The sequence below is a fragment of the Ranitomeya variabilis genome, chromosome 2 (genome assembly GCF_051348905.1).
Source record: "Ranitomeya variabilis isolate aRanVar5 chromosome 2, aRanVar5.hap1, whole genome shotgun sequence".
Classification (NCBI taxonomy): domain Eukaryota; kingdom Metazoa; phylum Chordata; class Amphibia; order Anura; family Dendrobatidae; genus Ranitomeya; species Ranitomeya variabilis.
The window spans coordinates 1,077,675,391-1,077,699,968 of record NC_135233.1 but is presented as its reverse complement, the minus strand read 5'-3'; the positions used below and the strand labels follow the sequence as shown (position 1 = coordinate 1,077,699,968).

The 24,578-nt window shown below is 45.3% G+C and overlaps 1 protein-coding gene across 1 annotated transcript in view; it reads right to left on the bottom strand.

The window, feature by feature from the left end:
- Nucleotides 1-24,578, bottom strand: part of LOC143808705 (cytochrome P450 2K4-like) — a 110,761-nt gene that overhangs the window by 57,976 nt on the left and 28,207 nt on the right. The window contains exons 4-5 of the mRNA XM_077291635.1: nucleotides 20,435-20,595; nucleotides 19,540-19,716 (exon numbers count right to left, since the gene is read on the bottom strand). Coding sequence (XP_077147750.1) covers nucleotides 19,540-19,716; nucleotides 20,435-20,595 — 338 coding nt within the window. The remainder of the gene's footprint in view (nucleotides 1-19,539; nucleotides 19,717-20,434; nucleotides 20,596-24,578) is intronic.

Genomic DNA, 24,578 nt, shown 5'->3' with positions numbered 1-24,578 from the left:
GGGATGAGTATATTTTTAATGCCGAACCTTTCCCGGGGGCACAGGAAATTGGTTGCGTGTCACGGCCGGGTTCTGGTTTTTTGAGGGACACAAGTGACGTAGATTTGCCTGCAACTGCCCCTCAACCAATCACAACCGGAGATTTGACAACTGGAACTTTGGCACACATGGCGGATTATGCCTTACGTATCCTAAAAAGGGACACACGCATTACGAAAATGATGAACGATGACGATTACTGGTTGGCCTGCCTCCTTGATCCACGCTATAAAGGCAAATTGCAAAATATCATGCCACATGAGAACTTGGAACTAATATTAGCAACCAAACAATCAACTCTTGTTGACCGTTTGCTTCAGGCATTCCCAGCACACAGCGCACGTGATCGTTCTCACACGAGCTCCATGGGGCAGCAGACTAGGAGTGTTAGGGGTGCACACATCAGAAGTGGCGTTGGACAGAGGGGTTTTCTGACCAGGTTGTGGAGTGATTTTGCTATGACCGCAGACAGGACAGGTACTGCTGCATCAATTGAAAGTGACAGGAGACAACATTTGTCCAGTATGGTTACTAACTATTTTTCATCCCTTATCGATGTTCTCCCTCAACCGTCATTCCCATTTGATTACTGGGCCTCCAAATTAGACACCTGGCCAGAATTGGCAGAATATGCATTGCAGGAGCTTGCTTGCCCGGCAGCAAGTGTCCTATCAGAAAGAGTATTCAGTGCTGCAGGTTCAATATTAACCGAAAAAAGGACTCGTCTGGCTACCCAAAATGTTGACGATCTAACATTCATTAAAATGAACCACAACTGGATTTCGAAATCTTTTGCCCCACCTTGCCCGGCCGACACCTAGCTTTCCTATGAAAAGCTCTTGCCTGTGAATTACTTTTCTAATGTCTAATTTGCTGCAGCTGATTGTACAGCATACGACATGTTTACACCTCCCTAAATGGCAAAACTCCCCACACGGGGCCGTGGTATCGCGACTTGGCGCAAGCACCCGTGAGACTGCTGTTTGTCTGAAGAGGTGGGTGTGCTCGCTTTTGGTTGACGGCATTGCTACTGGGTCCCTCATAGTACAATGTAGTGTCTCTGGCGGTGGTGGTGCGCACCCAACGTCAGACACACCGTTGTAACATGAGGGGCCCTGGGGCGGTCCCGCCGGCCTCAAGAGAGTTCCCCCCTACCCCAGCTCAAAATGTGCTCTACCACGTGCAAAATTATGTCGCACAGCTCCACCAATCTTTAGTCTATTCGCTGACATCATTCAATGTCTGGCACTGACAATACAAATTTGTAGACATCTATGATGCAACTTAAAGTAGTCTGTGTCTGTGTCCTATATTGGCACCATTAAATAGTTACTGCCAAATTACTATGTCAGAAACTCAGTAGATGAGCCCACCCCTGTACCTAAGTATGCCACCTTTTTTTTTGTTTTGGTTGTTTTGCGAGACATTAACATCTATTTATATTTTGGGAGTACTGGGACAGACACTCCTTGCAATACTCCTCCACTGACCACCAAGCTGCCTGCCCGTGTATCCATGTAACCGATGTAAAACAGCCATGAGCCTATTGTTTGTTATTTTAGGCCTTTGATAGCCTGTCTGCGGTCCCTACTTTAAATACTCCTCCACTCACCACCAAGCTGCCTGCCCGTGTATCCATGTAACCGCTGTAAAACTGCCATGAGCCTATTGTTTGTTATTTTAGGCCTTTGATAGCCTGTCTGCGGTCCCTACTTTAAATACTCCTCCACTCACCACCAAGCTGCCTGCCCGTGTATCCATGTAACCGCTGTAAAACTGCTATGAGCCTATTGTTTGTTATTTTAGGCCTTTGATAGCCTGTCTGCGGTCCCTACTTTAAATACTCCTCCACTCACCACCAAGCTGCCTGCCCGTGTATCCATGTAACCGCTGTAAAACTGCCATGAGCCTATTGTTTGTTATTTTAGGCCTTTGATAGTCTGTCTGCGGTCCCTACTTTAAATACTCCTCCACTCATCACCAGCTGCCTGCCTGTGTATCCATGTAACCGCTGTAAAACTGCCATGAGCCTATTGTTTGTTATTTTAGGCCTTTGATAGCCTGTCTGCGGTCCCTACTTTAAATACTCCTCCACTCATCACCAGCTGCCTGCCCGTGTATCCATGTAACCGCTGTAAAACTGCCATGAGCCTATTGTTTGTTATTTTAGGCCTTTGATAGCCTGTCTGCGGTCCCTACTTTAAATACTCCTCCACTCACCACCAAGCTGCCTGCCCGTGTATCCATGTAACCGCTGTAAAACTGCCATGAGCCTATTGTTTGTTATTTTAGGCCTTTGATAGCCTGTCTGCGGTCCCTACTTTAAATACTCCTCCACTCACCACCAAGCTGCCTGCCCGTGTATCCATGTAACCGCTGTAAAACTGCCATGAGCCTATTGTTTGTTATTTTAGGCCTTTGATAGCCTGTCTGCGGTCCCTACTTTAAATACTCCTCCACTCACCACCAAGCTGCCTGCCCGTGTATCCATGTAACCGCTGTAAAACTGCCATGAGCCTATTGTTTGTTATTTTAGGCCTTTGATAGCCTGTCTGCGGTCCCTACTTTAAATACTCCTCCACTCATCACCAGCTGCCTGCCCGTGTATCCATGTAACTGCTGTAAAACTGCCATGAGCCTATTGTTTGTTATTTTAGGCCTTTGATAGCCTGTCTGCGGTCCCTACTTTAAATACTCCTCCACTCACCACCAAGCTGCCTGCCCGTGTATCCATGTAACCGCCGAAAAACTGCCATGAGCCTATTGTTTGTTATTTTAGGCCTTCGAAGCCTGTCTGCGGTCCCTCCTTCCACTAGGCCTCCACTGACCAGACCACTGCTGCCCGTGTACCCCTGGAACCAATTTTAAAGTGCCTACAGCCAGCCCATTTTATTGTGTTAGGCCTTCGAAGCCTGTCTGCGGTCCCTCCTTCCACTAGGCCTCCACTGACCAGACCACTGCTGCCCGTTTACCCCTGGAACCAATTTTAAAGTGCCTACAGCCAGCCCATTTTATTGTGTTAGGCCTTCGAAGCCTGTCTGCGGTCCCTCCTTCCAATAGGCCTACACTGACAAAGGTACACCTGACAACAGACACATGGACCTGTAGGCATGGCCACGGAAGGTTACGTGTCCTTTGTGGCTCAATGGGTTAATGTATTGGATGCATGGTCCACACAGGGGACAGCCTGCTAAGTCTGTATGCAGTCCCTAATTCAAGTTGTCCTCAACTGAATAAAGCTGAGCTTCTACCTTCTGGCTCTCATTAAGTGTTTTTTAAAAAACAAAATGGTGGTTAGGGCCTACTAACGGCTTCTGCCCCTCCCTGGTGTTGCCCTCAACTGAATAAAGCTGAGCTTCTACCTTCCGGCTCTGATTAACTGCTGTTTTTAAACACATTGCTGGTTCCGGCCTACTAACGGTGTCTGCCCCTGCCTGGTGTTGCCCTCAACTGAATAAAGCTGAGCTTCAACCTTCTGGCTCTCATTAAGTGTTTTTTAAAAAACAAAATGGTGGTTCCGGCCTACTAACGGTGTCTGCCCCTGCCTGGTGTTGCCCTCAACTGAATAAAGCTGAGCTTCAACCTTCTGGCTCTCATTAAGTGTTTTTTAAAAAACAAAATGGTGGTTAGGGCCTACTAACGGCTTCTGCCCCTCCCTGGTGTTGCCCTCAACTGAATAAAGCTGAGCTTCTACCTTCCGGCTCTGATTAACTGCTGTTTTTAAACACATTGCTGGTTCCGGCCTACTAACGGTGTCTGCCCCTGCCTGGTGTTGCCCTCAACTGAATAAAGCTGAGCTTCAACCTTCTGGCTCTCATTAAGTGTTTTTTAAAAAACAAAATGGTGGTTCCGGCCTACTAACGGTGTCTGCCCCTGCCTGGTGTTGCCCTCAACTGAATAAAGCTGAGCTTCAACCTTATGGCTCTCATTAAGTGTTTTTTAAAAAACAAAATGGTGGTTAGGGCCTACTAACGGCTTCTGCCCCTCCCTGGTGTTGCCCTCAACTGAATAAAGCTGAGCTTCTACCTTCCGGCTCTGATTAACTGCTGTTTTTAAACACATTGCTGGTTCCGGCCTACTAACGGTGTCTGCCCCTGCCTGGTGTTGCCCTCAACTGAATAAAGCTGAGCTTCAACCTTCTGGCTCTCATTAAGTGTTTTTTAAAAAACAAAATGGTGGTTCCGGCCTACTAACGGTGTCTGCCCCTGCCTGGTGTTGCCCTCAACTGAATAAAGCTGAGCTTCAACCTTCTGGCTCTCATTAAGTGTTTTTTAAAAAACAAAATGGTGGTTAGGGCCTACTAACGGCTTCTGCCCCTCCCTGGTGTTGCCCTCAACTGAATAAAGCTGAGCTTCTACCTTCCGGCTCTGATTAACTGCTGTTTTTAAACACATTGCTGGTTCCGGCCTACTAACGGTGTCTGCCCCTGCCTGGTGTTGCCCTCAACTGAATAAAGCTGAGCTTCAACCTTCTGGCTCTCATTAAGTGTTTTTTAAAAAACAAAATGGTGGTTCCGGCCTACTAACGGTGTCTGCCCCTGCCTGGTGTTGCCCTCAACTGAATAAAGCTGAGCTTCAACCTTCTGGCTCTCATTAAGTGTTTTTTAAAAAACAAAATGGTGGTTAGGGCCTACTAACGGCTTCTGCCCCTCCCTGGTGTTGCCCTAAACTGAATAAAGCTGAGCTTCTACCTTCCGGCTCTGATTAACTGCTGTTTTTAAACACATTGCTGGTTCCGGCCTACTAACGGTGTCTGCCCCTGCCTGGTGTTGCCCTCAACTGAATAAAGCTGAGCTTCAACCTTCTGGCTCTCATTAAGTGTTTTTTAAAAAACAAAATGGTGGTTCCGGCCTACTAACGGTGTCTGCCCCTGCCTGGTGTTGCCCTCAACTGAATAAAGCTGAGCTTCAACCTTCTGGCTCTCATTAAGTGTTTTTTAAAAAACAAAATGGTGGTTAGGGCCTACTAACGGCTTCTGCCCCTCCCTGGTGTTGCCCTCAACTGAATAAAGCTGAGCTTCTACCTTCCGGCTCTGATTAACTGCTGTTTTTAAACACATTGCTGGTTCCGGCCTACTAACGGTGTCTGCCCCTGCCTGGTGTTGCCCTCAACTGAATAAAGCTGAGCTTCAACCTTCTGGCTCTCATTAAGTGTTTTTTAAAAAACAAAATGGTGGTTCCGGCCTACTAACGGTGTCTGCCCCTGCCTGGTGTTGCCCTCAACTGAATAAAGCTGAGCTTCAACCTTCTGGCTCTCATTAAGTGTTTTTTAAAAAACAAAATGGTGGTTAGGGCCTACTAACGGCTTCTGCCCCTCCCTGGTGTTGCCCTCAACTGAATAAAGCTGAGCTTCTACCTTCCGGCTCTGATTAACTGCTGTTTTTAAACACATTGCTGGTTCCGGCCTACTAACGGTGTCTGCCCCTGCCTGGTGTTGCCCTCAACTGAATAAAGCTGAGCTTCAACCTTATGGCTCTCATTAAGTGTTTTTTAAAAAACAAAATGGTGGTTAGGGCCTACTAACGGCTTCTGCCCCTCCCTGGTGTTGCCCTCAACTGAATAAAGCTGAGCTTCTACCTTCCGGCTCTGATTAACTGCTGTTTTTAAACACATTGCTGGTTCCGGCCTACTAACGGTGTCTGCCCCTGCCTGGTGTTGCCCTCAACTGAATAAAGCTGAGCTTCAACCTTCTGGCTCTCATTAAGTGTTTTTTAAAAAACAAAATGGTGGTTCCGGCCTACTAACGGTGTCTGCCCCTGCCTGGTGTTGCCCTCAACTGAATAAAGCTGAGCTTCAACCTTATGGCTCTCATTAAGTGTTTTTTAAAAAACAAAATGGTGGTTAGGGCCTACTAACGGCTTCTGCCCCTCCCTGGTGTTGCCCTCAACTGAATAAAGCTGAGCTTCTACCTTCCGGCTCTGATTAACTGCTGTTTTTAAACACATTGCTGGTTCCGGCCTACTAACGGTGTCTGCCCCTGCCTGGTGTTGCCCTCAACTGAATAAAGCTGAGCTTCAACCTTCTGGCTCTCATTAAGTGTTTTTTAAAAAACAAAATGGTGGTTCCGGCCTACTAACGGTGTCTGCCCCTGCCTGGTGTTGCCCTCAACTGAATAAAGCTGAGCTTCAACCTTCTGGCTCTCATTAAGTGTTTTTTAAAAAACAAAATGGTGGTTAGGGCCTACTAACGGCTTCTGCCCCTCCCTGGTGTTGCCCTCAACTGAATAAAGCTGAGCTTCTACCTTCCGGCTCTGATTAACTGCTGTTTTTAAACACATTGCTGGTTCCGGCCTACTAACGGTGTCTGCCCCTGCCTGGTGTTGCCCTCAACTGAATAAAGCTGAGCTTCAACCTTCTGGCTCTCATTAAGTGTTTTTTAAAAAACAAAATGGTGGTTCCGGCCTACTAACGGTGTCTGCCCCTGGTGTTGCCCTCAACTGAATAAAGCTGAGCTTCAACCTTCTGGCTCTCATTAAGTGTTTTTTAAAAAACAAAATGGTGGTTAGGGCCTACTAACGGCTTCTGCCCCTCCCTGGTGTTGCCCTAAACTGAATAAAGCTGAGCTTCTACCTTCCGGCTCTGATTAACTGCTGTTTTTAAACACATTGCTGGTTCCGGCCTACTAACGGTGTCTGCCCCTGCCTGGTGTTGCCCTCAACTGAATAAAGCTGAGCTTCAACCTTCTGGCTCTCATTAAGTGTTTTTTAAAAAACAAAATGGTGGTTCCGGCCTACTAACGGTGTCTGCCCCTGCCTGGTGTTGCCCTCAACTGAATAAAGCTGAGCTTCAACCTTCTGGCTCTCATTAAGTGTTTTTTAAAAAACAAAATGGTGGTTAGGGCCTACTAACGGCTTCTGCCCCTCCCTGGTGTTGCCCTCAACTGAATAAAGCTGAGCTTCTACCTTCCGGCTCTGATTAACTGCTGTTTTTAAACACATTGCTGGTTCCGGCCTACTAACGGTGTCTGCCCCTGCCTGGTGTTGCCCTCAACTGAATAAAGCTGAGCTTCAACCTTCTGGCTCTCATTAAGTGTTTTTTAAAAAACAAAATGGTGGTTCCGGCCTACTAACGGTGTCTGCCCCTGCCTGGTGTTGCCCTCAACTGAATAAAGCTGAGCTTCAACCTTCTGGCTCTCATTAAGTGTTTTTTAAAAAACAAAATGGTGGTTAGGGCCTACTAACGGCTTCTGCCCCTCCCTGGTGTTGCCCTCAACTGAATAAAGCTGAGCTTCTACCTTCCGGCTCTGATTAACTGCTGTTTTTAAACACATTGCTGGTTCCGGCCTACTAAAGGTGTCTGCCCCTGCCTGGTGTTGCCCTCAACTGAATAAAGCTGAGCTTCAACCTTCTGGCTCTCATTAAGTGTTTTTTAAAAAACAAAATGGTGGTTCCGGCCTACTAACGGTGTCTGCCCCTGCCTGGTGTTGCCCTCAACTGAATAAAGCTGAGCTTCAACCTTCTGGCTCTCATTAAGTGTTTTTTAAAAAACAAAATGGTGGTTAGGGCCTACTAACGGCTTCTGCCCCTCCCTGGTGTTGCCCTCAACTGAATAAAGCTGAGCTTCTACCTTCCGGCTCTGATTAACTGCTGTTTTTAAACACATTGCTGGTTCCGGCCTACTAACGGCTTCTGCCCCTGCCTGGTGTTGCCCTCAACTGAATAAAGCTGAGCTTCAACCTTCTGGCTCTCATTAAGTGTTTTTTAAAAAACAAAATGGTGGTTCCGGCCTACTAACGGTGTCTGCCCCTGCCTGGTGTTGCCCTCAACTGAATAAAGCTGAGCTTCAACCTTCTGGCTCTCATTAAGTGTTTTTTAAAAAACAAAATGGTGGTTCCGGCCTACTAACGGTGTCTGCCCCTGCCTGGTGTTGCCCTCAACTGAATAAAGCTGAGCTTCAACCTTCTGGCTCTCATTAAGTGTTTTTTAAAAAACAAAATGGTGTTTAGGGCCTACTAACGGTGTCTGCCCCTCCCTGGTGTTGCCCTCAACTGAATAAAGCTGAGCTTCAACCTTCTGGCTCTCAGTAAGTGTTTTTTAAAAAACAAAATGGTGGTTAGGGCCTACTAACGGTGTCTGCCCCTCCCTGGTGTTGTCCTCAACTGAACAAAGCTGAGCTTCCACATTCTGGCTTTCGGCCTATACTATCAGATATTAAACTGCATTTGGCCTACTAGTGTGGTTAGGCCCTTGAAACAGTGTCTGCTGCTCTTGGGTTTGCTACTCCACTGAAGAAAGCAATGCCGCCTGTTTAGTCCTGTTACCAATTTTGATCTGCATTTAGCCTACTTTATTCTTTGGCCCTATATCTGTTTCCTCATCATCCTGCCCATTGCCCAGCCACTGCTAGATGAGTCTGCTGGTACATTGACCTAGACCACTACATTCCCCTTGTACTCTACACAGCCAGAATCTGACCCTGCTGAAAGTAAGGTTCCCCTTCCCGCATATTATACCACCTTACACAGGGACAAAGAGGAAGGTGCAGATGAAAGTGCAGGTTCCTTCATCAGGTGGGGGGGCATACTCGTTGGCGACGTCACTGGCACAGGGCCACTCAGAGTACGCAAAAGTGTCGCTGCTGGTGGGAGGCGCCCCCGCCATGCAAACACACCGCCGTACTTTGAGGGGCCCTGTGCCAGTGCCAATGCGAACGAGTGGGCCCCCCCTGCTTGCTCAGGATCACAGCACTTGCAACGTTGAAATACTTACCTCTCCCTGCTCCACCGCCATGACGTAGTACATGTTTCCTGGGCCCACTAAAACCTTGAACCAGCCCTACCCCCACAACTTTTGCCAAATGACCCCCAATTTCCAGTGCCCAACTATTATTATAAAGTTAATTAAGATTGACAAGCTTCATAAAACAAGAATGGATGTTTTTGGCAGTAAAATGTGCACTGTAGGTGTTTTCCTGGCCTCCACTCACTGCCGGCTATGCTTCCCCATTGACTTGCATTGGGTTTCGTGTTTCGGTCGATCCCCGACTTTTAGCGATAATCGGCCGACTTCACTCGACTCGACTCTGGACTAAATCGGGTTTCACAAAACCAGACTCGATCTTAAAAAAATGAAAGTCGCTCAACCCTACTAAGCGGTCAGTATTAAAACCCTAAAAATATCCACAGCAGATAATACAAAAATTCCACCATCTAACTAAAGACATGGAATGTATATCTGCATCTCCTGAGAATCCAACTTGACTGAAAAAATCCAAGCACAGTCTAAGCTGGACAAGAAAAAGAAATGAATAGCACTGAATTGTAAAGCACACAGCATGTGTGCTGCAGAAACAAAAACCAGACACTTATCTTTGCTGAATTTACAGCAGGGCAGGAGGAACCAGACAGAGATGCAAAACCTCCAAGAACAATGGACAACTGGCAAGGGCTAATGAATCCTGCACACCTAAATACCCCAGTCAGAGCTGCAATCAGCAGGGACACCTGCCCAGGATTGCAACCCAGGGACAACTGTATTACCACCATCAACCACTGGAGGGAACCCAAGAGCAGAATTCACAACAGTACCCCCCCTTGAGGAGGGGTCACCGAACCCTCACCAGAGCCCCCAAGCCGATCAGGACGAGCCAGATGAAAGGCACGGACCAAATCAGCAGCATGGACATCAGAGGCAAAAACCCAAGAATTATCCTCCTGGCCATAACCCTTCCATTTGACAAGGTACTGAAACCTCCGCCTCGAAAAGCGAGAATCCAAAATCTTCTCAACCACATACTCCAACTCCCCATCAACCAACACAGGGGCCGGAGGATCAACAGAGGGAACAACGGGCACCACATATTTCCGCAATAAAGATCTATGGAAGACATTATGGATAGCAAAAGAGGCCGGAAGCGCCAATCGAAAAGACACCGGATTAATAATCCCAGAAATCCTATAAGGACCAATAAACCAAGGCTTAAACTTAAGGGAAGAAACCTTCATAGGAACATGATGGAAAGACAACCAAACCAGATCCCCAACCCGAAGCCGGGAACCAACACACCGACGACGGTTCGCAAAACGTTGAGCCTCCTCCTGAGACAACACCAAATTGTCCACCACATGAGCCCAAATCTGCTGCAACCTGTCAACCACAGAATCCAAACCAGGACAGTCAGAAGGCTCAACCTGCCCCAAAGAAAAACAAGGATGAAAACCAAAATTACAAAAGAAGGGCCAAACAAAGGTAGCCGAACTAGCCCGATTATTAAGGACAAACTCGGCCAATGGCAAGAAAGCCACCCAATCATCCTGATCAGCAGACACAAAGCATCTCAAATAAGTTTCCAAAGTCTGATTAGTTCGCTCGGTCTGGCCATTTGTCTGAGGATGAAATGCGGAAGAAAAAGACAAATCAATGCCCAGCCTAGCACAAAAGGCCCGCCAAAATCTAGAAACAAACTGGGAACCTCTGTCTGACACAATATTCTCCGGAATACCATGCAAACGAACCACATGCTGAAAAAACTTCGGAACCAAATCAGAAGAGGAAGGCAATTTAGGCAAAGGCACCAAATGAACCATCTTAGAGAACCGGTCACAAACAACCCAGATAACCGTCATCCTCTGGGAAACCGGAAGATCAGAAATAAAATCCACAGAAATATGTGTCCAGGGCCTCTCAGGGACCGGCAAAGGCAAAAAGCAACCCACTAGCACGGGAACAACAAGGCTTGGCCCGCGCACAAGTCCCACAGGACTGCACAAAAGAACGCACATCACGTGACAAAGAAGGCCACCAAAAGGACCTACCAACCAAATCTCTGGTACCAAAAATACCAGGATGGCCAGCCAACACAGAACAATGAACCTCAGAAATCACTCTATCAGGAACAAACAGTTTCCCCACTGGACAGCGGTCAGGTTTGTCAGCCTGAAATTCCTGAAGAACCCGTCGTAAATCAGGGGAAATGGCAGAAAGGACCACCCCTTCTTTCAGAATGCCGACCGGTTCAAGGACCTCAGGAGAATCAGGCAAAAAACTCCTAGAGAGGGCATCAGCCTTAATATTCTTAGAAGCCAGAAGATACGAGACCACGAAATCAAAACGGGAAAAAAACAAGGACCATCGAGCCTGTCTAGGATTCAGCCATCTGGCAGACTCGAGGTAAATCAGATTTTTATGATCGGTCAAGACCACAATACGGTGCTTAGCTCCCTCAAGCCAATGTCGCCACTCCTCAAACGCCCACTTCATAGCCAACAACTCCCGATTGCCGACATCATAATTGCGTTCAGCAGGCGAAAACTTACGGGAAAAGAAGGCACACGGTTTCATCAAGGAACCAACAGGATCCCTCTGAGACAAAACGGCCCCTGCCCCAATCTCAGAAGCGTCAACTTCAACCTGAAACGGAAGAGAAACATCCAGTTGACGCAACACCGGGGCAGAAGTAAATCGCCGTTTAAGCTCCTGAAAGGCAGAGACAGCCGCAGAGGACCAATTCGTCACATCAGCGCCTTTCTTCGTCAAATCGGTCAAGGGTTTAACCACACTGGAGAAGTTAGCAATGAAACGGCGATAAAAAGTAGCAAAGCCCAAAAATTTCTGAAGGCTCTTCATGGATGTGGGTTGAATCCAATCATGAATGGCCTGAATCTTAACCGGATCCATCTCTATAGATGAGAGAGAAAAAATGAAGCCCAAAAAAAGAAACCTTCTGCACTACAAAGAGACACTTAGACCCCTTCACAAACAACGCATTATAACGAAGGATCTGAAATACCATCCTGAGCTGTTCCACATGAGACTCCTAATCATCGGAAAAAATGAAAATGTCATCCAAATATACAATCATGAATTTATCAAGATAAGTCCGGAAGATATCGTGCATGAAGGACTGAAAAACAGATGGAGCATTAGAGAGCCCGAATGGCATCACAATTTATTCAAAATGGCCTTCGGTCGTATTAAACGCAGTTTTCCATTCATCACCCTGCTTAATACGAACAAGATTATATGCCCCCCGAAGGTCAATCTTCGTAAACCAACTAGCCCCCTTAATCCTAGCAAACAAATCGGAAAGCAGAGGTAAAGGGTATTGAAACTTGACCGTGATCTTATTCAAGAGGCGATAATCAATACAGGGTCTCAAGGAGCCATCCTTCTTAGCAACAAAAAAAAATCCCGCTCTTAACGGTGAAGAAGATGGCCGAATATGCCCTTTCTCCAAAGACTCCTTAACATAACTCCGCATGGCGGTATGTTCAGGCACAGACAGGTTGAAAAGTCGGCCCTTAGGAAACTTACAGCCTGGAATCAAGTCAATTGCACAATCACAGTCCCTATGCGGTGGAAGGGAACTGGACTTGGGCTCATCGAATACATCCTGAAAATCATACAAAAACTCTGGAATTTCAGAAGAGGAAGAAGAGGAGATTGACATCAAAGGAACGTCATTATGAACCCCCTGACATCCCCAACTACTCACAGACATAGACTTCCAATCCAACACAGGATTATGTACCTGCAACCACGGAAAACCCAGCACGATAGCATCATGCAAATTATGCAACACCAGAAATTGACAATCTTCCTGATGGGCTGGCGCCATGCACATGGTCACCTGTGTCCAGAACTGGGGCTTATTTTTAGCCAAAGGTGTAGCATCAATGCCCCTTAAAGGAATAGGGTTCTGCAAAGACTGCAAGGGAAAACCACAACGTCTAGCAAACTCAAAGTCCATTAAGTTCAAGGCGGCGCCTGAATTCACAAACGCCATGACAGAAAATGATGACAATGAGCAGATCAAGGACACAGATAACAGAAATTTAGGTTGTACAGTACTGATGGTAACTGAACTAGCGATCCTCTTAGTACGCTTAGGGCAGACTGAAATGACATGAGAAGCATCGCCACAATAAAAACACAACCTATTCTGATGTCTGAATCCTTATTGTTCCGTTCTAGACAGAATCCTATCACACTGCATTGGCTCAGGCATCTGCTCTGAGGACAACGCCACAGCGCGCACAGTTCTGCGCTCCCGCAAGCACCGATCAATCTGAATGGCCAGAGACATAGAATCACTCAGACCGAAAGGCGTGAGAAACCCCACCATAACATCTTTAATGGATTCAGAAAGACCCTTTCTGAAAATTGCCACCAAAGCATCATCATTCCATTTAGTCAACACAGACCATTTTCTAAATTTCTGGCAATACAATTCTGCCACTTCTTGACCCTGAGATAGGGCCAACAAGGTCTTCTCCACTTGATCCACAGAATTTGGTTCATCATATAATAATCCTAAAGCCTGAAAAAAGGTGTCTATATTAAGCAAGGCCAGATTCCCAGATTCCAGGGAAAATGCCCAATCCTGAGGATCGCCACGCAGCAGGGAGATGACAATTTTAACCTGCTGAATGGAATCACCAGAGGATAGAGGTTTCAGAGCAAAAAACAGTTTACAGTTGTTTTTAAAACTCAAAAATTTGGACCTGTCCCCAAAAAACAAATCAGGAGTAGGAATCTTAGCCTCTAAAACTGGAGTCTGAACAATATAATCAGAAATACCCTGTATCCTAGCAGCAAGCTGGTCTACACCAGAAACTAATCCCTGAACATCCATGCTAGCACAAGACTCCTCAGCCACCCAGAGAAAAAGAGGGAAGGAAAGACAAAGCAGGCTACAGAAAAAAATGGCTCAACACCTTTCTTCTCTTTTTCTGAGATGCATTTAACTCATTGTGGGCCAGTTGTACTGTTATGATCCGGTGACCTTGGAGCTGCATGAGACTTTCTCAGGAGTAGGTGGAACCTGTACTGACCGCAAACCCTAAACTGACACCGCAACTAGAAGTAGCCGTGGGGTGTACCTAACACATCCTAGACATCTCGACACAGTCGGAAATAGCCCTATAGATGGAAATGGGAATTCTATCTTGCCTCAGAGCAGAATCCCAAAGGATAGGCAGCCCCCCACAAATATTGACTGTGAGTATTAGAGGAAAGACACAAGCAGGCAGAAATCAGGATTTACCAAAAGAGGCCACGCTAGCTAAATAGGAAAGGATAGGACAGAATACTAAGCGGTCAGTATTAAAACCCTAACAATATCCACAGCAGATAATACAAAAATTCCACCATCTAACTAAAGACATGGAATGTATATCTGCATCTCCTGAGAATCCAACTTGACTGAAAAAATCCAAACACAGTCTAAGCTGGACAAGAAAAAGCAATGAATAGCACTGAATTGTAAAGCACACAGCATGTGTGCTGCAGAAACAAAAACCAGACACTTATCTTTGCTGACTTGGCAGCAGGGCAGGAGGAACCAGACAGAGATGCAAAACCTCCAAGAACAATGGACAACTGGCAAGGGCTAATGAATCCTGCACACCTAAATACCCCAGTCAGAGCTGCAATCAGCAGGGACACCTGCCCAGGATTGCAACCCAGGGACAACTGTATTACCACCAACAACCACCGGAGGGAACCCAAGAGCAGAATTCACAACAGTCGGCATGAATATTCTTCTCCCCTGAAAGAAAATGGAGGGTGAAATGGAACCAGGAGAAGAACAAGGACCATCTAGCCTGGCTAGAATTTAGCCGCTGGGCTGTCTGCAGGTACACCAAATTTTTATGGTCTGTGAAGACTTGGAAAGGAAAACGAGCTCCCTCCAAGAGATGTCTCCACTCCGAGAAAGCCAACTTCATGGCCAGCAACACCCTGTCCCCGATCGAATAATTCCTCTATGCTGGTGAGAAGGTCTTAGAAAAGAAGAAGCAAGGATGCTTCCGGTCCTGAGCATCTTTTTGGAAGAGGACTGCTCCAGCACCAACAGATGAGGCATCCACCTCCATGATAAATCGTTTGTCTACATCGGGGCAATGTAGGATGGGAGCGCTAGCGAAGTGTGACTTTATGGAATTAAAGGCCTTGGAGACCTCCTCAGACTACAATATGGGATTTGCTCCCTTCTTGGTAAGGGCAACCAAGGGAGCTACCAAAGTTGAGAAGTGTGGAATGAACTGTCGATAGTAGTAAATGAACCCCATAAAGCACTGCACCGCTTTAAGAAAATGGGGTTCCTACCAGTCCATCACAGCCTGTAGCTTGGCAGGATTTATAGCCAAACCCTGGGCAGAGATGATATAACCAAGAAATGGCAAGGACTCCTGCTCAAACACACACTTCTCCAACTTGGCGTAGAGGGAGTTTGCCCGTAAGAGGTCAAAGACTTTGCGAACAACTCTCCGATGGGAGTCAATATCTGGAGAGTAGATGAGAATATCATCCTGATAGACTATGACTGAAGTGGTGAGCATATCCCGGAAGATGTCGTTCACAAAGTCTTGGAAAATGGCTGGGGCATTACAGAGCCTGAAGGGTGTCACCAGATACTCATAGTGCCCATCCCTGGTGTTAAAAGCCGTCTTCCATTCGTCCCCCTCATGGATGCGAATCAGGTTGTAAGCACCCCGCAGATCTAATTTTGTAAATACCCTTGCTCCCCGTAGCCTATCAAAAAGCTCAGATATCAGGGGTAATGGGTATTTGTTCTTAACGGTGATGGTGTTAAGACCCCTGTAATCTATACATGGACGCAGTTCTCCATTCTTCTTCTGAACAAAGAAGAACCCAGCCCCAGCAGGCGACACTGACTTCCTTATGAACCCTCTTGCCAGATTCTCTTGGATGTACTGAGACAAAGCCTCTGTCTCCAGGAGAGATAACAGATAAACTCGACCCCGGGGAGGCTAAGCACCAGGCAAGAGGTCAATAGGAAAGTCATAGGGGCAGTGAGGCGGAAGGGTCTCTGCCGCCTTTTTGGAGAACACGTCCGCATGAGACCAGTATTGCTTGGGGAGAGAGGATAGATCTACGGGTACCTCTGTAGTAGCAACCTGAATGCACTCCCTTTGACACCTACCCTCACAAGACTCACCCCATCCCAAAATTCTTCCTGAGGACCACTCGATATGTGGAGAGTGGTACCGTAACCAAGGTATTCCCAACAGGACCTCATCAATTCCCTCAGGTATGATGAGCAGAGATATTGTCTCCTGATGGGATGGCGACATGGACAGAGTAAAAGGAATGGTCTGGTGAGTTATCTGTGAGGGCAGTGTCGACCCATTCACCACTCGTACCGTAAGTGGTTGCGCTAGCATAACCAGGGGTATTGCGTGATGTTGGGCGAAGGCGGATGACATAAAATTGCCCTCCGCCCCAGAATCCACGCAGAGCTCTACTGAGTGGGAAGATGAGACAATAATAATTGTCCCCTTAAAGGACAATTTTGAGGCAAATGTCGCCGTATCTAGTGTACCTCCACCGACTACCACTAGAGGCTGACGTCTCCCGACCGCTGGGAACATCTGGTGGCAAGATGTCCAGACTGCTGGCAAACATGACAGACCTTGGGTGCCCAAGCGGTCCGGGACTTAAAACCCGCTCGAGACACCTCCCTAGACTCATGTGACTCAGGAACCTGGACCGGAGATTCCAGAGGTTTGGCGAAGGTGGGAGCCAGCCGAAACTTCTGCCTACACTGGGCTCGCTTTAACCTCCGGTCGTTAAAACGGAGGTCAATACGGGTAGAGACAGTTATTAACTCCTCCAGTGTGGCTGGAATCTCCCTAGTGGCCAGAGCGTCCTTAACGTGATCAGCCAGCCCCCTCCAAAATATGGGGATAAGGGCTTTATCCGACCACTCCAGCTCTGAAGCTAAAGTTTGGAAACGGATAGCAAATTGGCTGACCAAGGACTCACCCTGAGTTAATGCCAGCAGTTGGAGCGCTATATCATGGGTGACTTGAGGTCCTAGGAAGACCTGTTTCAGAGTGCTCAGAAACAACGGAGCACTCTGCACCACATGATCGTCACGCTCCCACAGCGGCGTAGCCCATTCCAACGCCCTGTCTGACAAGAGGGACACAATAATCCCACCTTAGCCCGCTCTGTGGGAAAACGTGCAGCCAGTAGCTCGAGGTGAATAGAGCACTGACTCACGAATCCCCTACAAGACCTGCTTTCTCCAGAAAATTTTTCTGGCAGCATGAGGCGCGAAAATGTCGGAACAGGGGTGGCAGTGGACAAGCTTGCTGCAGCTACGCTAGCAGCCTGTACAGCAACTGCGGAAATATCCACAGCTGAGGTTGAGCTCTCGGGAGCCACGAACCTACCCTCCAGCTGCTGGATATACCGCAAAGATTGCTGTATGTCCGCCATTTACTAGCCAGACCCTGGCGCTAGTATTATGTTAGGGCTAGCGCAACGCACCAAATTAATATATAGATTTTATTATGATAGATGCGTTCGCAGCCCGGGGTCCACCATGCAGGAGAACCTGCTGCTGGCAAATAGCGGAACTAAATGGCAGTGTTAGCTAACTCTGTTACTTCACAGAGCAGCCGTGAACTCAAAGCACTGTGCCCTGTTAGACTCCACAGAGGCACAGGCTAACTGCCTAAACAAGAGCAGTCAGTGGTCATGCATGCACACGAAACTCCTCACCGGAGTTGCCAGCATTTTAGGGGCTTATTTCGGCCAGGTCCCTGAATACCCAAGCATACAAACTCCTCGCCTGAAGTGCCAGCATTCTAGGGGCTTATTTCAGCCGGGTCCCTGAACACACTCATACAAGACCACACTGGCGCAAAGTACATAAATAAAGAGCAATACTAGCACATGGCCGTGCGAGCCTTAAATAGTTGCAGCACATACAGGACCTTCCTGGAAGTACCAATGAGAGGCTGCCACAGAGCGTGAGCACCTACAGGACCTTAGCTGCAGTGTCTGATCATGTGACCCTCGATCTCCACTGAGAGATCTTACTCTGGGCATGCTCAGAACGAGAAAAGCAGGACTTAATCCCAGAAGCGTCTGCTCGCCGCTGCCCAGCACTGACTTCAATGGCAGAAGCAGGAAAAGCAGCAGTAACATGATTCTTACTTGATTACCGTATATACTGGAGTATAAGCCGAGATTTTCAGCCCACATTTTTGGGCTGAAAGTGCCCCTCTCGGCTTATACTCGAGTCACGGTCGGCGGCAGGGCCGGCGGGTGAGGGGGAGAGGGCGCTGAGGCATACTCACCTAGTCCCGGCGATCCTGACGCTGTCCATGCCTGTCACACTGTCTTCGGGTGCCGCAGCTCTTCCCCTGTTCAGCGGTCACATGGGACCGCTCATTAGAGAAATGAATATGGACTCCACTCCCATAGGGGTGGAGCCGCATAATTCATTCCTCTAATCAGCGGTGCCAGTGACCGCTGACAGAGGAAGAGCTGCGGCACCCGGAGACAGTGTGACAGGCAGGGACAGCGTCAGGAGCGCCAGGACTAGGTGAGTATTTTATATTCACCTGTCCACGTTCCAACCGCCGGGCGCCGCTCAGTCTTCCCGTCCTCTGGCTCTGACTGTGCAGGTCAGAGGGCGCGATGACGCATATAGTGTGCGCGCCGCCCTCTGCCTGATCAGTCAGTGCGGAGAGACGCCGGGACGGGACGCTGAGGAGCTGCAAGCAAGAGAGGTGAGTATGTGTGTTTTTTTTGTTTTTTTATTGCAGCAGCAGCAGCAGCATTATATATGGCCAGATTTATATGGCACATCTATGGGGCAACGGTGCAGAGCATATAAGGCACAGAATTATATGGCACATCTATGGGGCAACGGTGCAGAGCATATAAGGCACAGAATTATATGGCACATCTATGGGGCAACGGTGCAGAGCATATAAGGCACAGAATTATATGGCACATCTATGGGGCAACGGTGCAGAGCATATAAGGCACAGAATTATATGGCACATCTATGGGGCAACGGTGCAGAGCATATAAGGCACAGAATTATATGGCACATCTATGGGGCAACAATGAACAGTGCAGAGCATATAAGGCACTGCTTTATAAGGAGCATCTATGGGGCCATAATGAATGGTGCAGAGCATTCTATATGGCACAGCTATATATGGAGCATCTATGGGGCAATAATCAACGGTATGGAGCATTATGTATGGCACAGCTTTATAAGGAGCATCTATGGGGCCATAATGAACGGTATGGAGCATCTATGGGGCAATAATCAACGGTATGGAGCATTATGTATGGCACAGCTTTATATGGAACCTCCTTTGGGGCAATAATGAACGGTATGGAGCATCTATTTTTATTTTTGAAATTCACCAGTAGCTGCTGTATTTTCCACCCTAGGCTTATACTCGAGTCAACAAGTTTTCCCAGTTTTTTGTGGCAAAATTAGGGGGGTCGGCTTATTTCTCGAGTATATACGGTATGTTGTTTGCATAATGAATTCACCATGTTGTGTCAAGTTTTTGTTAAAATGTTCTACTTTTGTCTTTTTGTACATTATTTTTTTTGAGGCTTGAGGCTTGAGAAAGGCTCATTTCGACCCAAAACGTTGCCCAGACATGTGGGTCTAATAAATCCTGCACAGTTTTCAGAGGAGATGGAGTGTTGCCTGCTTTTTTTGAAGTTCATTATTTTTTTAAATAATATTACATTTTATTAACCCATAAAATGTTCATTGTACCTCTTGCTGCTTGGCCAAGAAGGTATCGATGAGGTTCCTTTGGTCATTCACATCCAGCTCTTTCTTCTGTTTCGTAAATGTTTTTGTTACAAAGTTATTAAGTTCTTTAATATTTTTTAAATACATTTTGTGAGCTCCAGGCAGCCATTTAACAAAAGATGGAAAACTGTTGTACAGCTTCAGTATACATGAAAAGAAAAGAAAAAAATCTTGACGAATATGTTCTAATGAAATTATGAACATTAGATAACAAAACAAATAAATATAAGATAAACAAAAAAAACAGTTGTCCCACTCTAAATGTGTCGTGTCTCGTCTCCCACTCTAAATGTGTGGTGTCTCATCTCCCACTCTAAATGTGTGGTGTTTCATCTCTCACTCTAAATGTGTGGTGTCTCGGCTCTCTTGAATGTGGTCACCTGAATTAAGCTCTCAGGAAGCTGTTAGTTGCTCACTAGCAGAATTCATTCTCCTCTGCATATGAGCAACTCTCTTGATTTATTGAGTCCAGAACAATTTTTTAGGCACTTTGCTTCATTTTCAAAAAGCATTCTCTACATGGGGTGAGCAATGGTTCCTCCACCTCAGATGTAACCTTCAACCAGTGTTCCAATTGGCAAATATGCCCAATCCTCACTTGACTAATATACACAGGCATCCTGAGGCTCCAATAAACTCACATTCCCTTTGTAACTGACTCCACATGACTGAACACTGATTCTTAAATAACCTAGGCCACGCTCATGGTTACATGCTAACCTTGGCCACCACAAAAAATGCTCTTCCCAGTCTACCATGAAAGCATACTTAGCACATTAACCTCTGAGAAATGTAAAATCAATTAGGCATTGTCCCTACTGATTGAACCTTCATACATCCCTGAATAATTACTTACCATGACCCAGGGGCTGGTTAAAAGTTTTACATTCTGATTGATTAAACCCATAAGCCGCAGTATTGTTGGATCCTCAAAATCAAATCTTTTGCTCAAGAGTATGGACACAATTATATTAGTTACAGCAGCATAAATACCGGTGACATTATCAAAGGGCTTTCCTGAAAGTAAGGGGATAAAATATAAATATTTTTTTATATTTTTTGTTTTATTGATGCGTTGAATATTTGAATAAATGCTTTATTACATGATCTTGAATTTACACTTGAGATGTCACCTCAACCCGTAGAGGTGCTTTCTTCTGTATCACTATATTTGCAGGCTATATTGTAAATACTTAATAGGGAATCCCAATTTGCAATACATGGCAGAAGTAAAAAATGAATTGGAAGCCAAAATTGACTGTTATCAATCCCTTAACTCATTTCGACTTCAAGTTAGCAAAAGATGGTAACTGATAACCGACCCTGTGCGACAGTGGTCCATGTTCTTCCAATTGATGTTTTTCCCAGAAGTATATATACCATGTACATACAGTGGTGTGAAAAATTGTTTGCCCCTTCTCAATTTCTTATTCTTTTGTATGTTTGTTACATTTAAATGTTTCAGATCACCAAGAAATGTAATTTTTAAACAAAGATAACACAAGTAAACAAAAAAGCAGTTTTTAAATGAAGGTCTTTATTATTAGTGGAAAAAGAAATCCAAAGCTACAAGGCCCAGTGTGAAAAAGTGATTGCCCCCTAAAACTGGTTGGACCACCCTTAGCTGCAACAACTGCAATCATACATTTGAGATAACTGGCAACTAATTTTTTGCAATGATCTTTAGGAATTTTGACCCACTCCTCTTAGCAGAATTGTTTTGATTGGCTCACATTGGAGGGTTTCAGAGTGTGAACCACCTTTCTAAAAGTCATGTCACAGCATCTAAATTGGATTAAGGTCAGGAGGACTTTGACTAGGTCACTCCAAAGTCTTATTTTTTTTTAGCCATTCAGAAGTGGACTTGCCAGTGTGTTTTATACCATTTTCTTGCAGCATAACCCAAGTGTGCTTTACCTTGAGATCACCAACTGTTGGCCAGACATTCTCCTTCTGGATTTTTTGGTAGACAGCATAATTAATCTTTCCATTTACCACAGCAAGTCTTCCAGGTCCTGAAACAGCAAAACAGTCCCAGGCCATGACATTACCACCATCATATTTTACTGTCGGTATGATGTTCCTTTTCTGAAATGATGTGTCACTTCAACATCAGAAGTTATGGGACATACACCTTCAAAAAAATTCAACTTTTGTCTCATCAGTCCACAAAGTATTCTCCCAAAAGTCATGGGGACCATCATTATATTTTCTGGCAAAACTAAGATAAGCTTTTATGTTCTTACTGCTCAGCAGTGGTTTTTGGCTTGGAATTTTGCCATGCACGCCATTTTTGCCCTGTCTCTTTCTTATGGTGGAATCATGAACACTAACCTTAACTGATGTATTTTGGAGAAAAATAAAGTAAAGGTCTGTTATGTGAATTTAGCTGCAGCTTTTTCCAATGAAATTAATTGCCATGTTTGTGATTGGTTCCCTATCATATATAACCCTGTGTATCTATGTTGTATTTGTTCCTATGACTAAGGGCGCTGTGGTGCGCCAGAAACGCGTCAGGCAAAGAGGGTTTTCTCTCTTTTTTTTAAATTGTTTTTTAAAATGTTCTAATAAATTTTGGCTATTTTACTCATACTGGATGGACGTGCTGGGAATTTCCATTTCTCTTCTCTTCTACATCAGCTGTTAATCACCAGCAGGTACGGCACCCACCAGTTATATTCATTTGCAACGGCTCCTAGATGTATGTCTCGGCGTGTCAAGCTCCAACCCTTTCCCTTCCCCCCTCCTCCTGTTTCTGAATTGTCTATGCAGTGATTTGGAGCTCCGCTGAAGTTTTTGTTCAAAAGTTCAAGCGAGTTTATACAATTATCTTGATCATACGGACGATATTATACAATACTACTATTTATTCCGTTGCAAAATTTTGATGTTTGGGAAACGCAGCAACTAGTAGACAAGTGTGGTTTCATCTATACACACTGTGCAGTTTTTTATTTAATCATGGACTCCCGTATGGCTAAATTAGCTTCAGTGTTTGATAACACAGATGGTATCTCTGCACCACCCAGTGAGCTGAAAGATCTCTATTCGAAACTAGAGAAGTTTTCTCAGCAAGAAATACGCACCTGGTGGGACCATAATACTCTCAGAAAATATGTTGAAAAGGAAATGATTCCCAGGGGTTTGCGTATGAAAAAATCTCCTACTTATATCTTTTCTGATAAGTTTCTCGCTGAATGGAATATGATTCTTTCACAATGCTCGTTAAAACTTATGAGTTTAATTATATCATATGAAGAAATAAAACTTCACCAACTCAAGGTGGACATTGACAATACCAACAAAGAACTTTCCAAATATACAGACCAGCCTGATTTTGATGTGCTTTCTAAAAAAATGACTGATCATTTAAAGACTATGGAGGATTCCATTATAAAAATGAAAAAATCTAAATTTAACAGAGACTCTTTTGACTACAAAAATGATAAAGTGTATTCATGGAAAAAACGGACTGATCACACACCTAAGCCTATACTTAGAAACCAACCTCAGTGGCATCAATGTGAATATGCACGTAGAAAATCTGTGTCTTTTTCTTCATCGGAGTATAATCCATCAGAATGTGAAACAGATGTGTCCTTCTCCAGTGCGGATGCCAGACACATTCACAACACTGCCATGTCAAAAAACGCCGGAGAAGGAGGGGGGGGCAGGAGAGCCCGCAAGAGACGAATGGAGAAGATATCCCAGGAGGGAAAGGAAACGCAGATATCAGTACTAAACCAGCATCTGGACAGCGTTATAGTTCTGACTCCGACCATTCTATCTCCTATACAAATTGAAGTATTGGCCAAGGGTCTGAACTTCGTTCCAACTGGCAATTTCAACTTGTTTGAGACCATTAAAGATGTCAACAAATTCACTCGTCTTCTTACGGTTAAAAGACATTTCTTTTCTGATAACCAAAATGACTTTAATTCTGGCAGTAAAAGATCATATTGCACCAAGGAAAATAATGCGTCCCTTTCCTTTATGGAACAATGTACGCTACTTACTCTAACCTCCCTTCAAGAGGAAAATTCTGATGAGGACAAAATAAAAGACGAAGATGTGCAGGTGCTTTCATCTAATCCAGCATATTATCCCCTTCAATCAAGAGTTCCTGCTCTAGACTTGTTTCAGACCTTAGTAGAACAGGATTTGAAAAAACTACATGCTGAAACACGGAATGCTAACCATCGAAGCAACTTGAGTAAAATTCAATCTCAGGCGGTTAGAGATTTACAACATAATTATGATTTGACAGTTCGTCAGTCAGACAAAGGGGGTTGTATAGTAGTTATAGATACTGCTTTGTACTGTAGATTGATAACATCCATTATACAGGACACCAGTACATACACTTCTTTGAAATCTGACCCCACATTGTCTTTCAAATATGACATGATTGATATACCAAATAATGCACAGAAATTGGGGGTCATAAATAACAAAATTCACAAATGGTTACTTCCGGAACATCCAATTATTCCCATTTTTCATGGGCTCCCAAAAACACATAAAAATGTTTTCCCTCCACCTTTACGACCTATAATTTCTGGGATGGGTTCCCTAAATGAAAATCTCAGTCACTTGATTGATGAGTATCTTCAACCTTTGATCCCAAGAATTCCAGGGTATCTTAAAGACACCTCATCAGTTTTGAAGGTTTTTGATACTTTTCAGTGGTGTCACGATTATTCTTTTGTGACTTGCGACGTCGCAAACTTATATTCGTGTATTCCCCACTCTTTGGCTATGACAGCAATTGAATATCATCTAAATAAGTATAGCAGTTACTCAGACTCATTGAAATGGTTTATTCTTGCGTCTTTACATTATTTACTAAAACATAATTTCTTCATGTTCCAAAATGACTATTACATCCAAACCATGGGTGCTCCTATGGGGTCCAAGTTCTCTCCATCTTTAGCTATTTTATTTATGGCCTGGTGGGAAGAATTTCATATATTCACAGATGATAATCCATTTCTCCCATG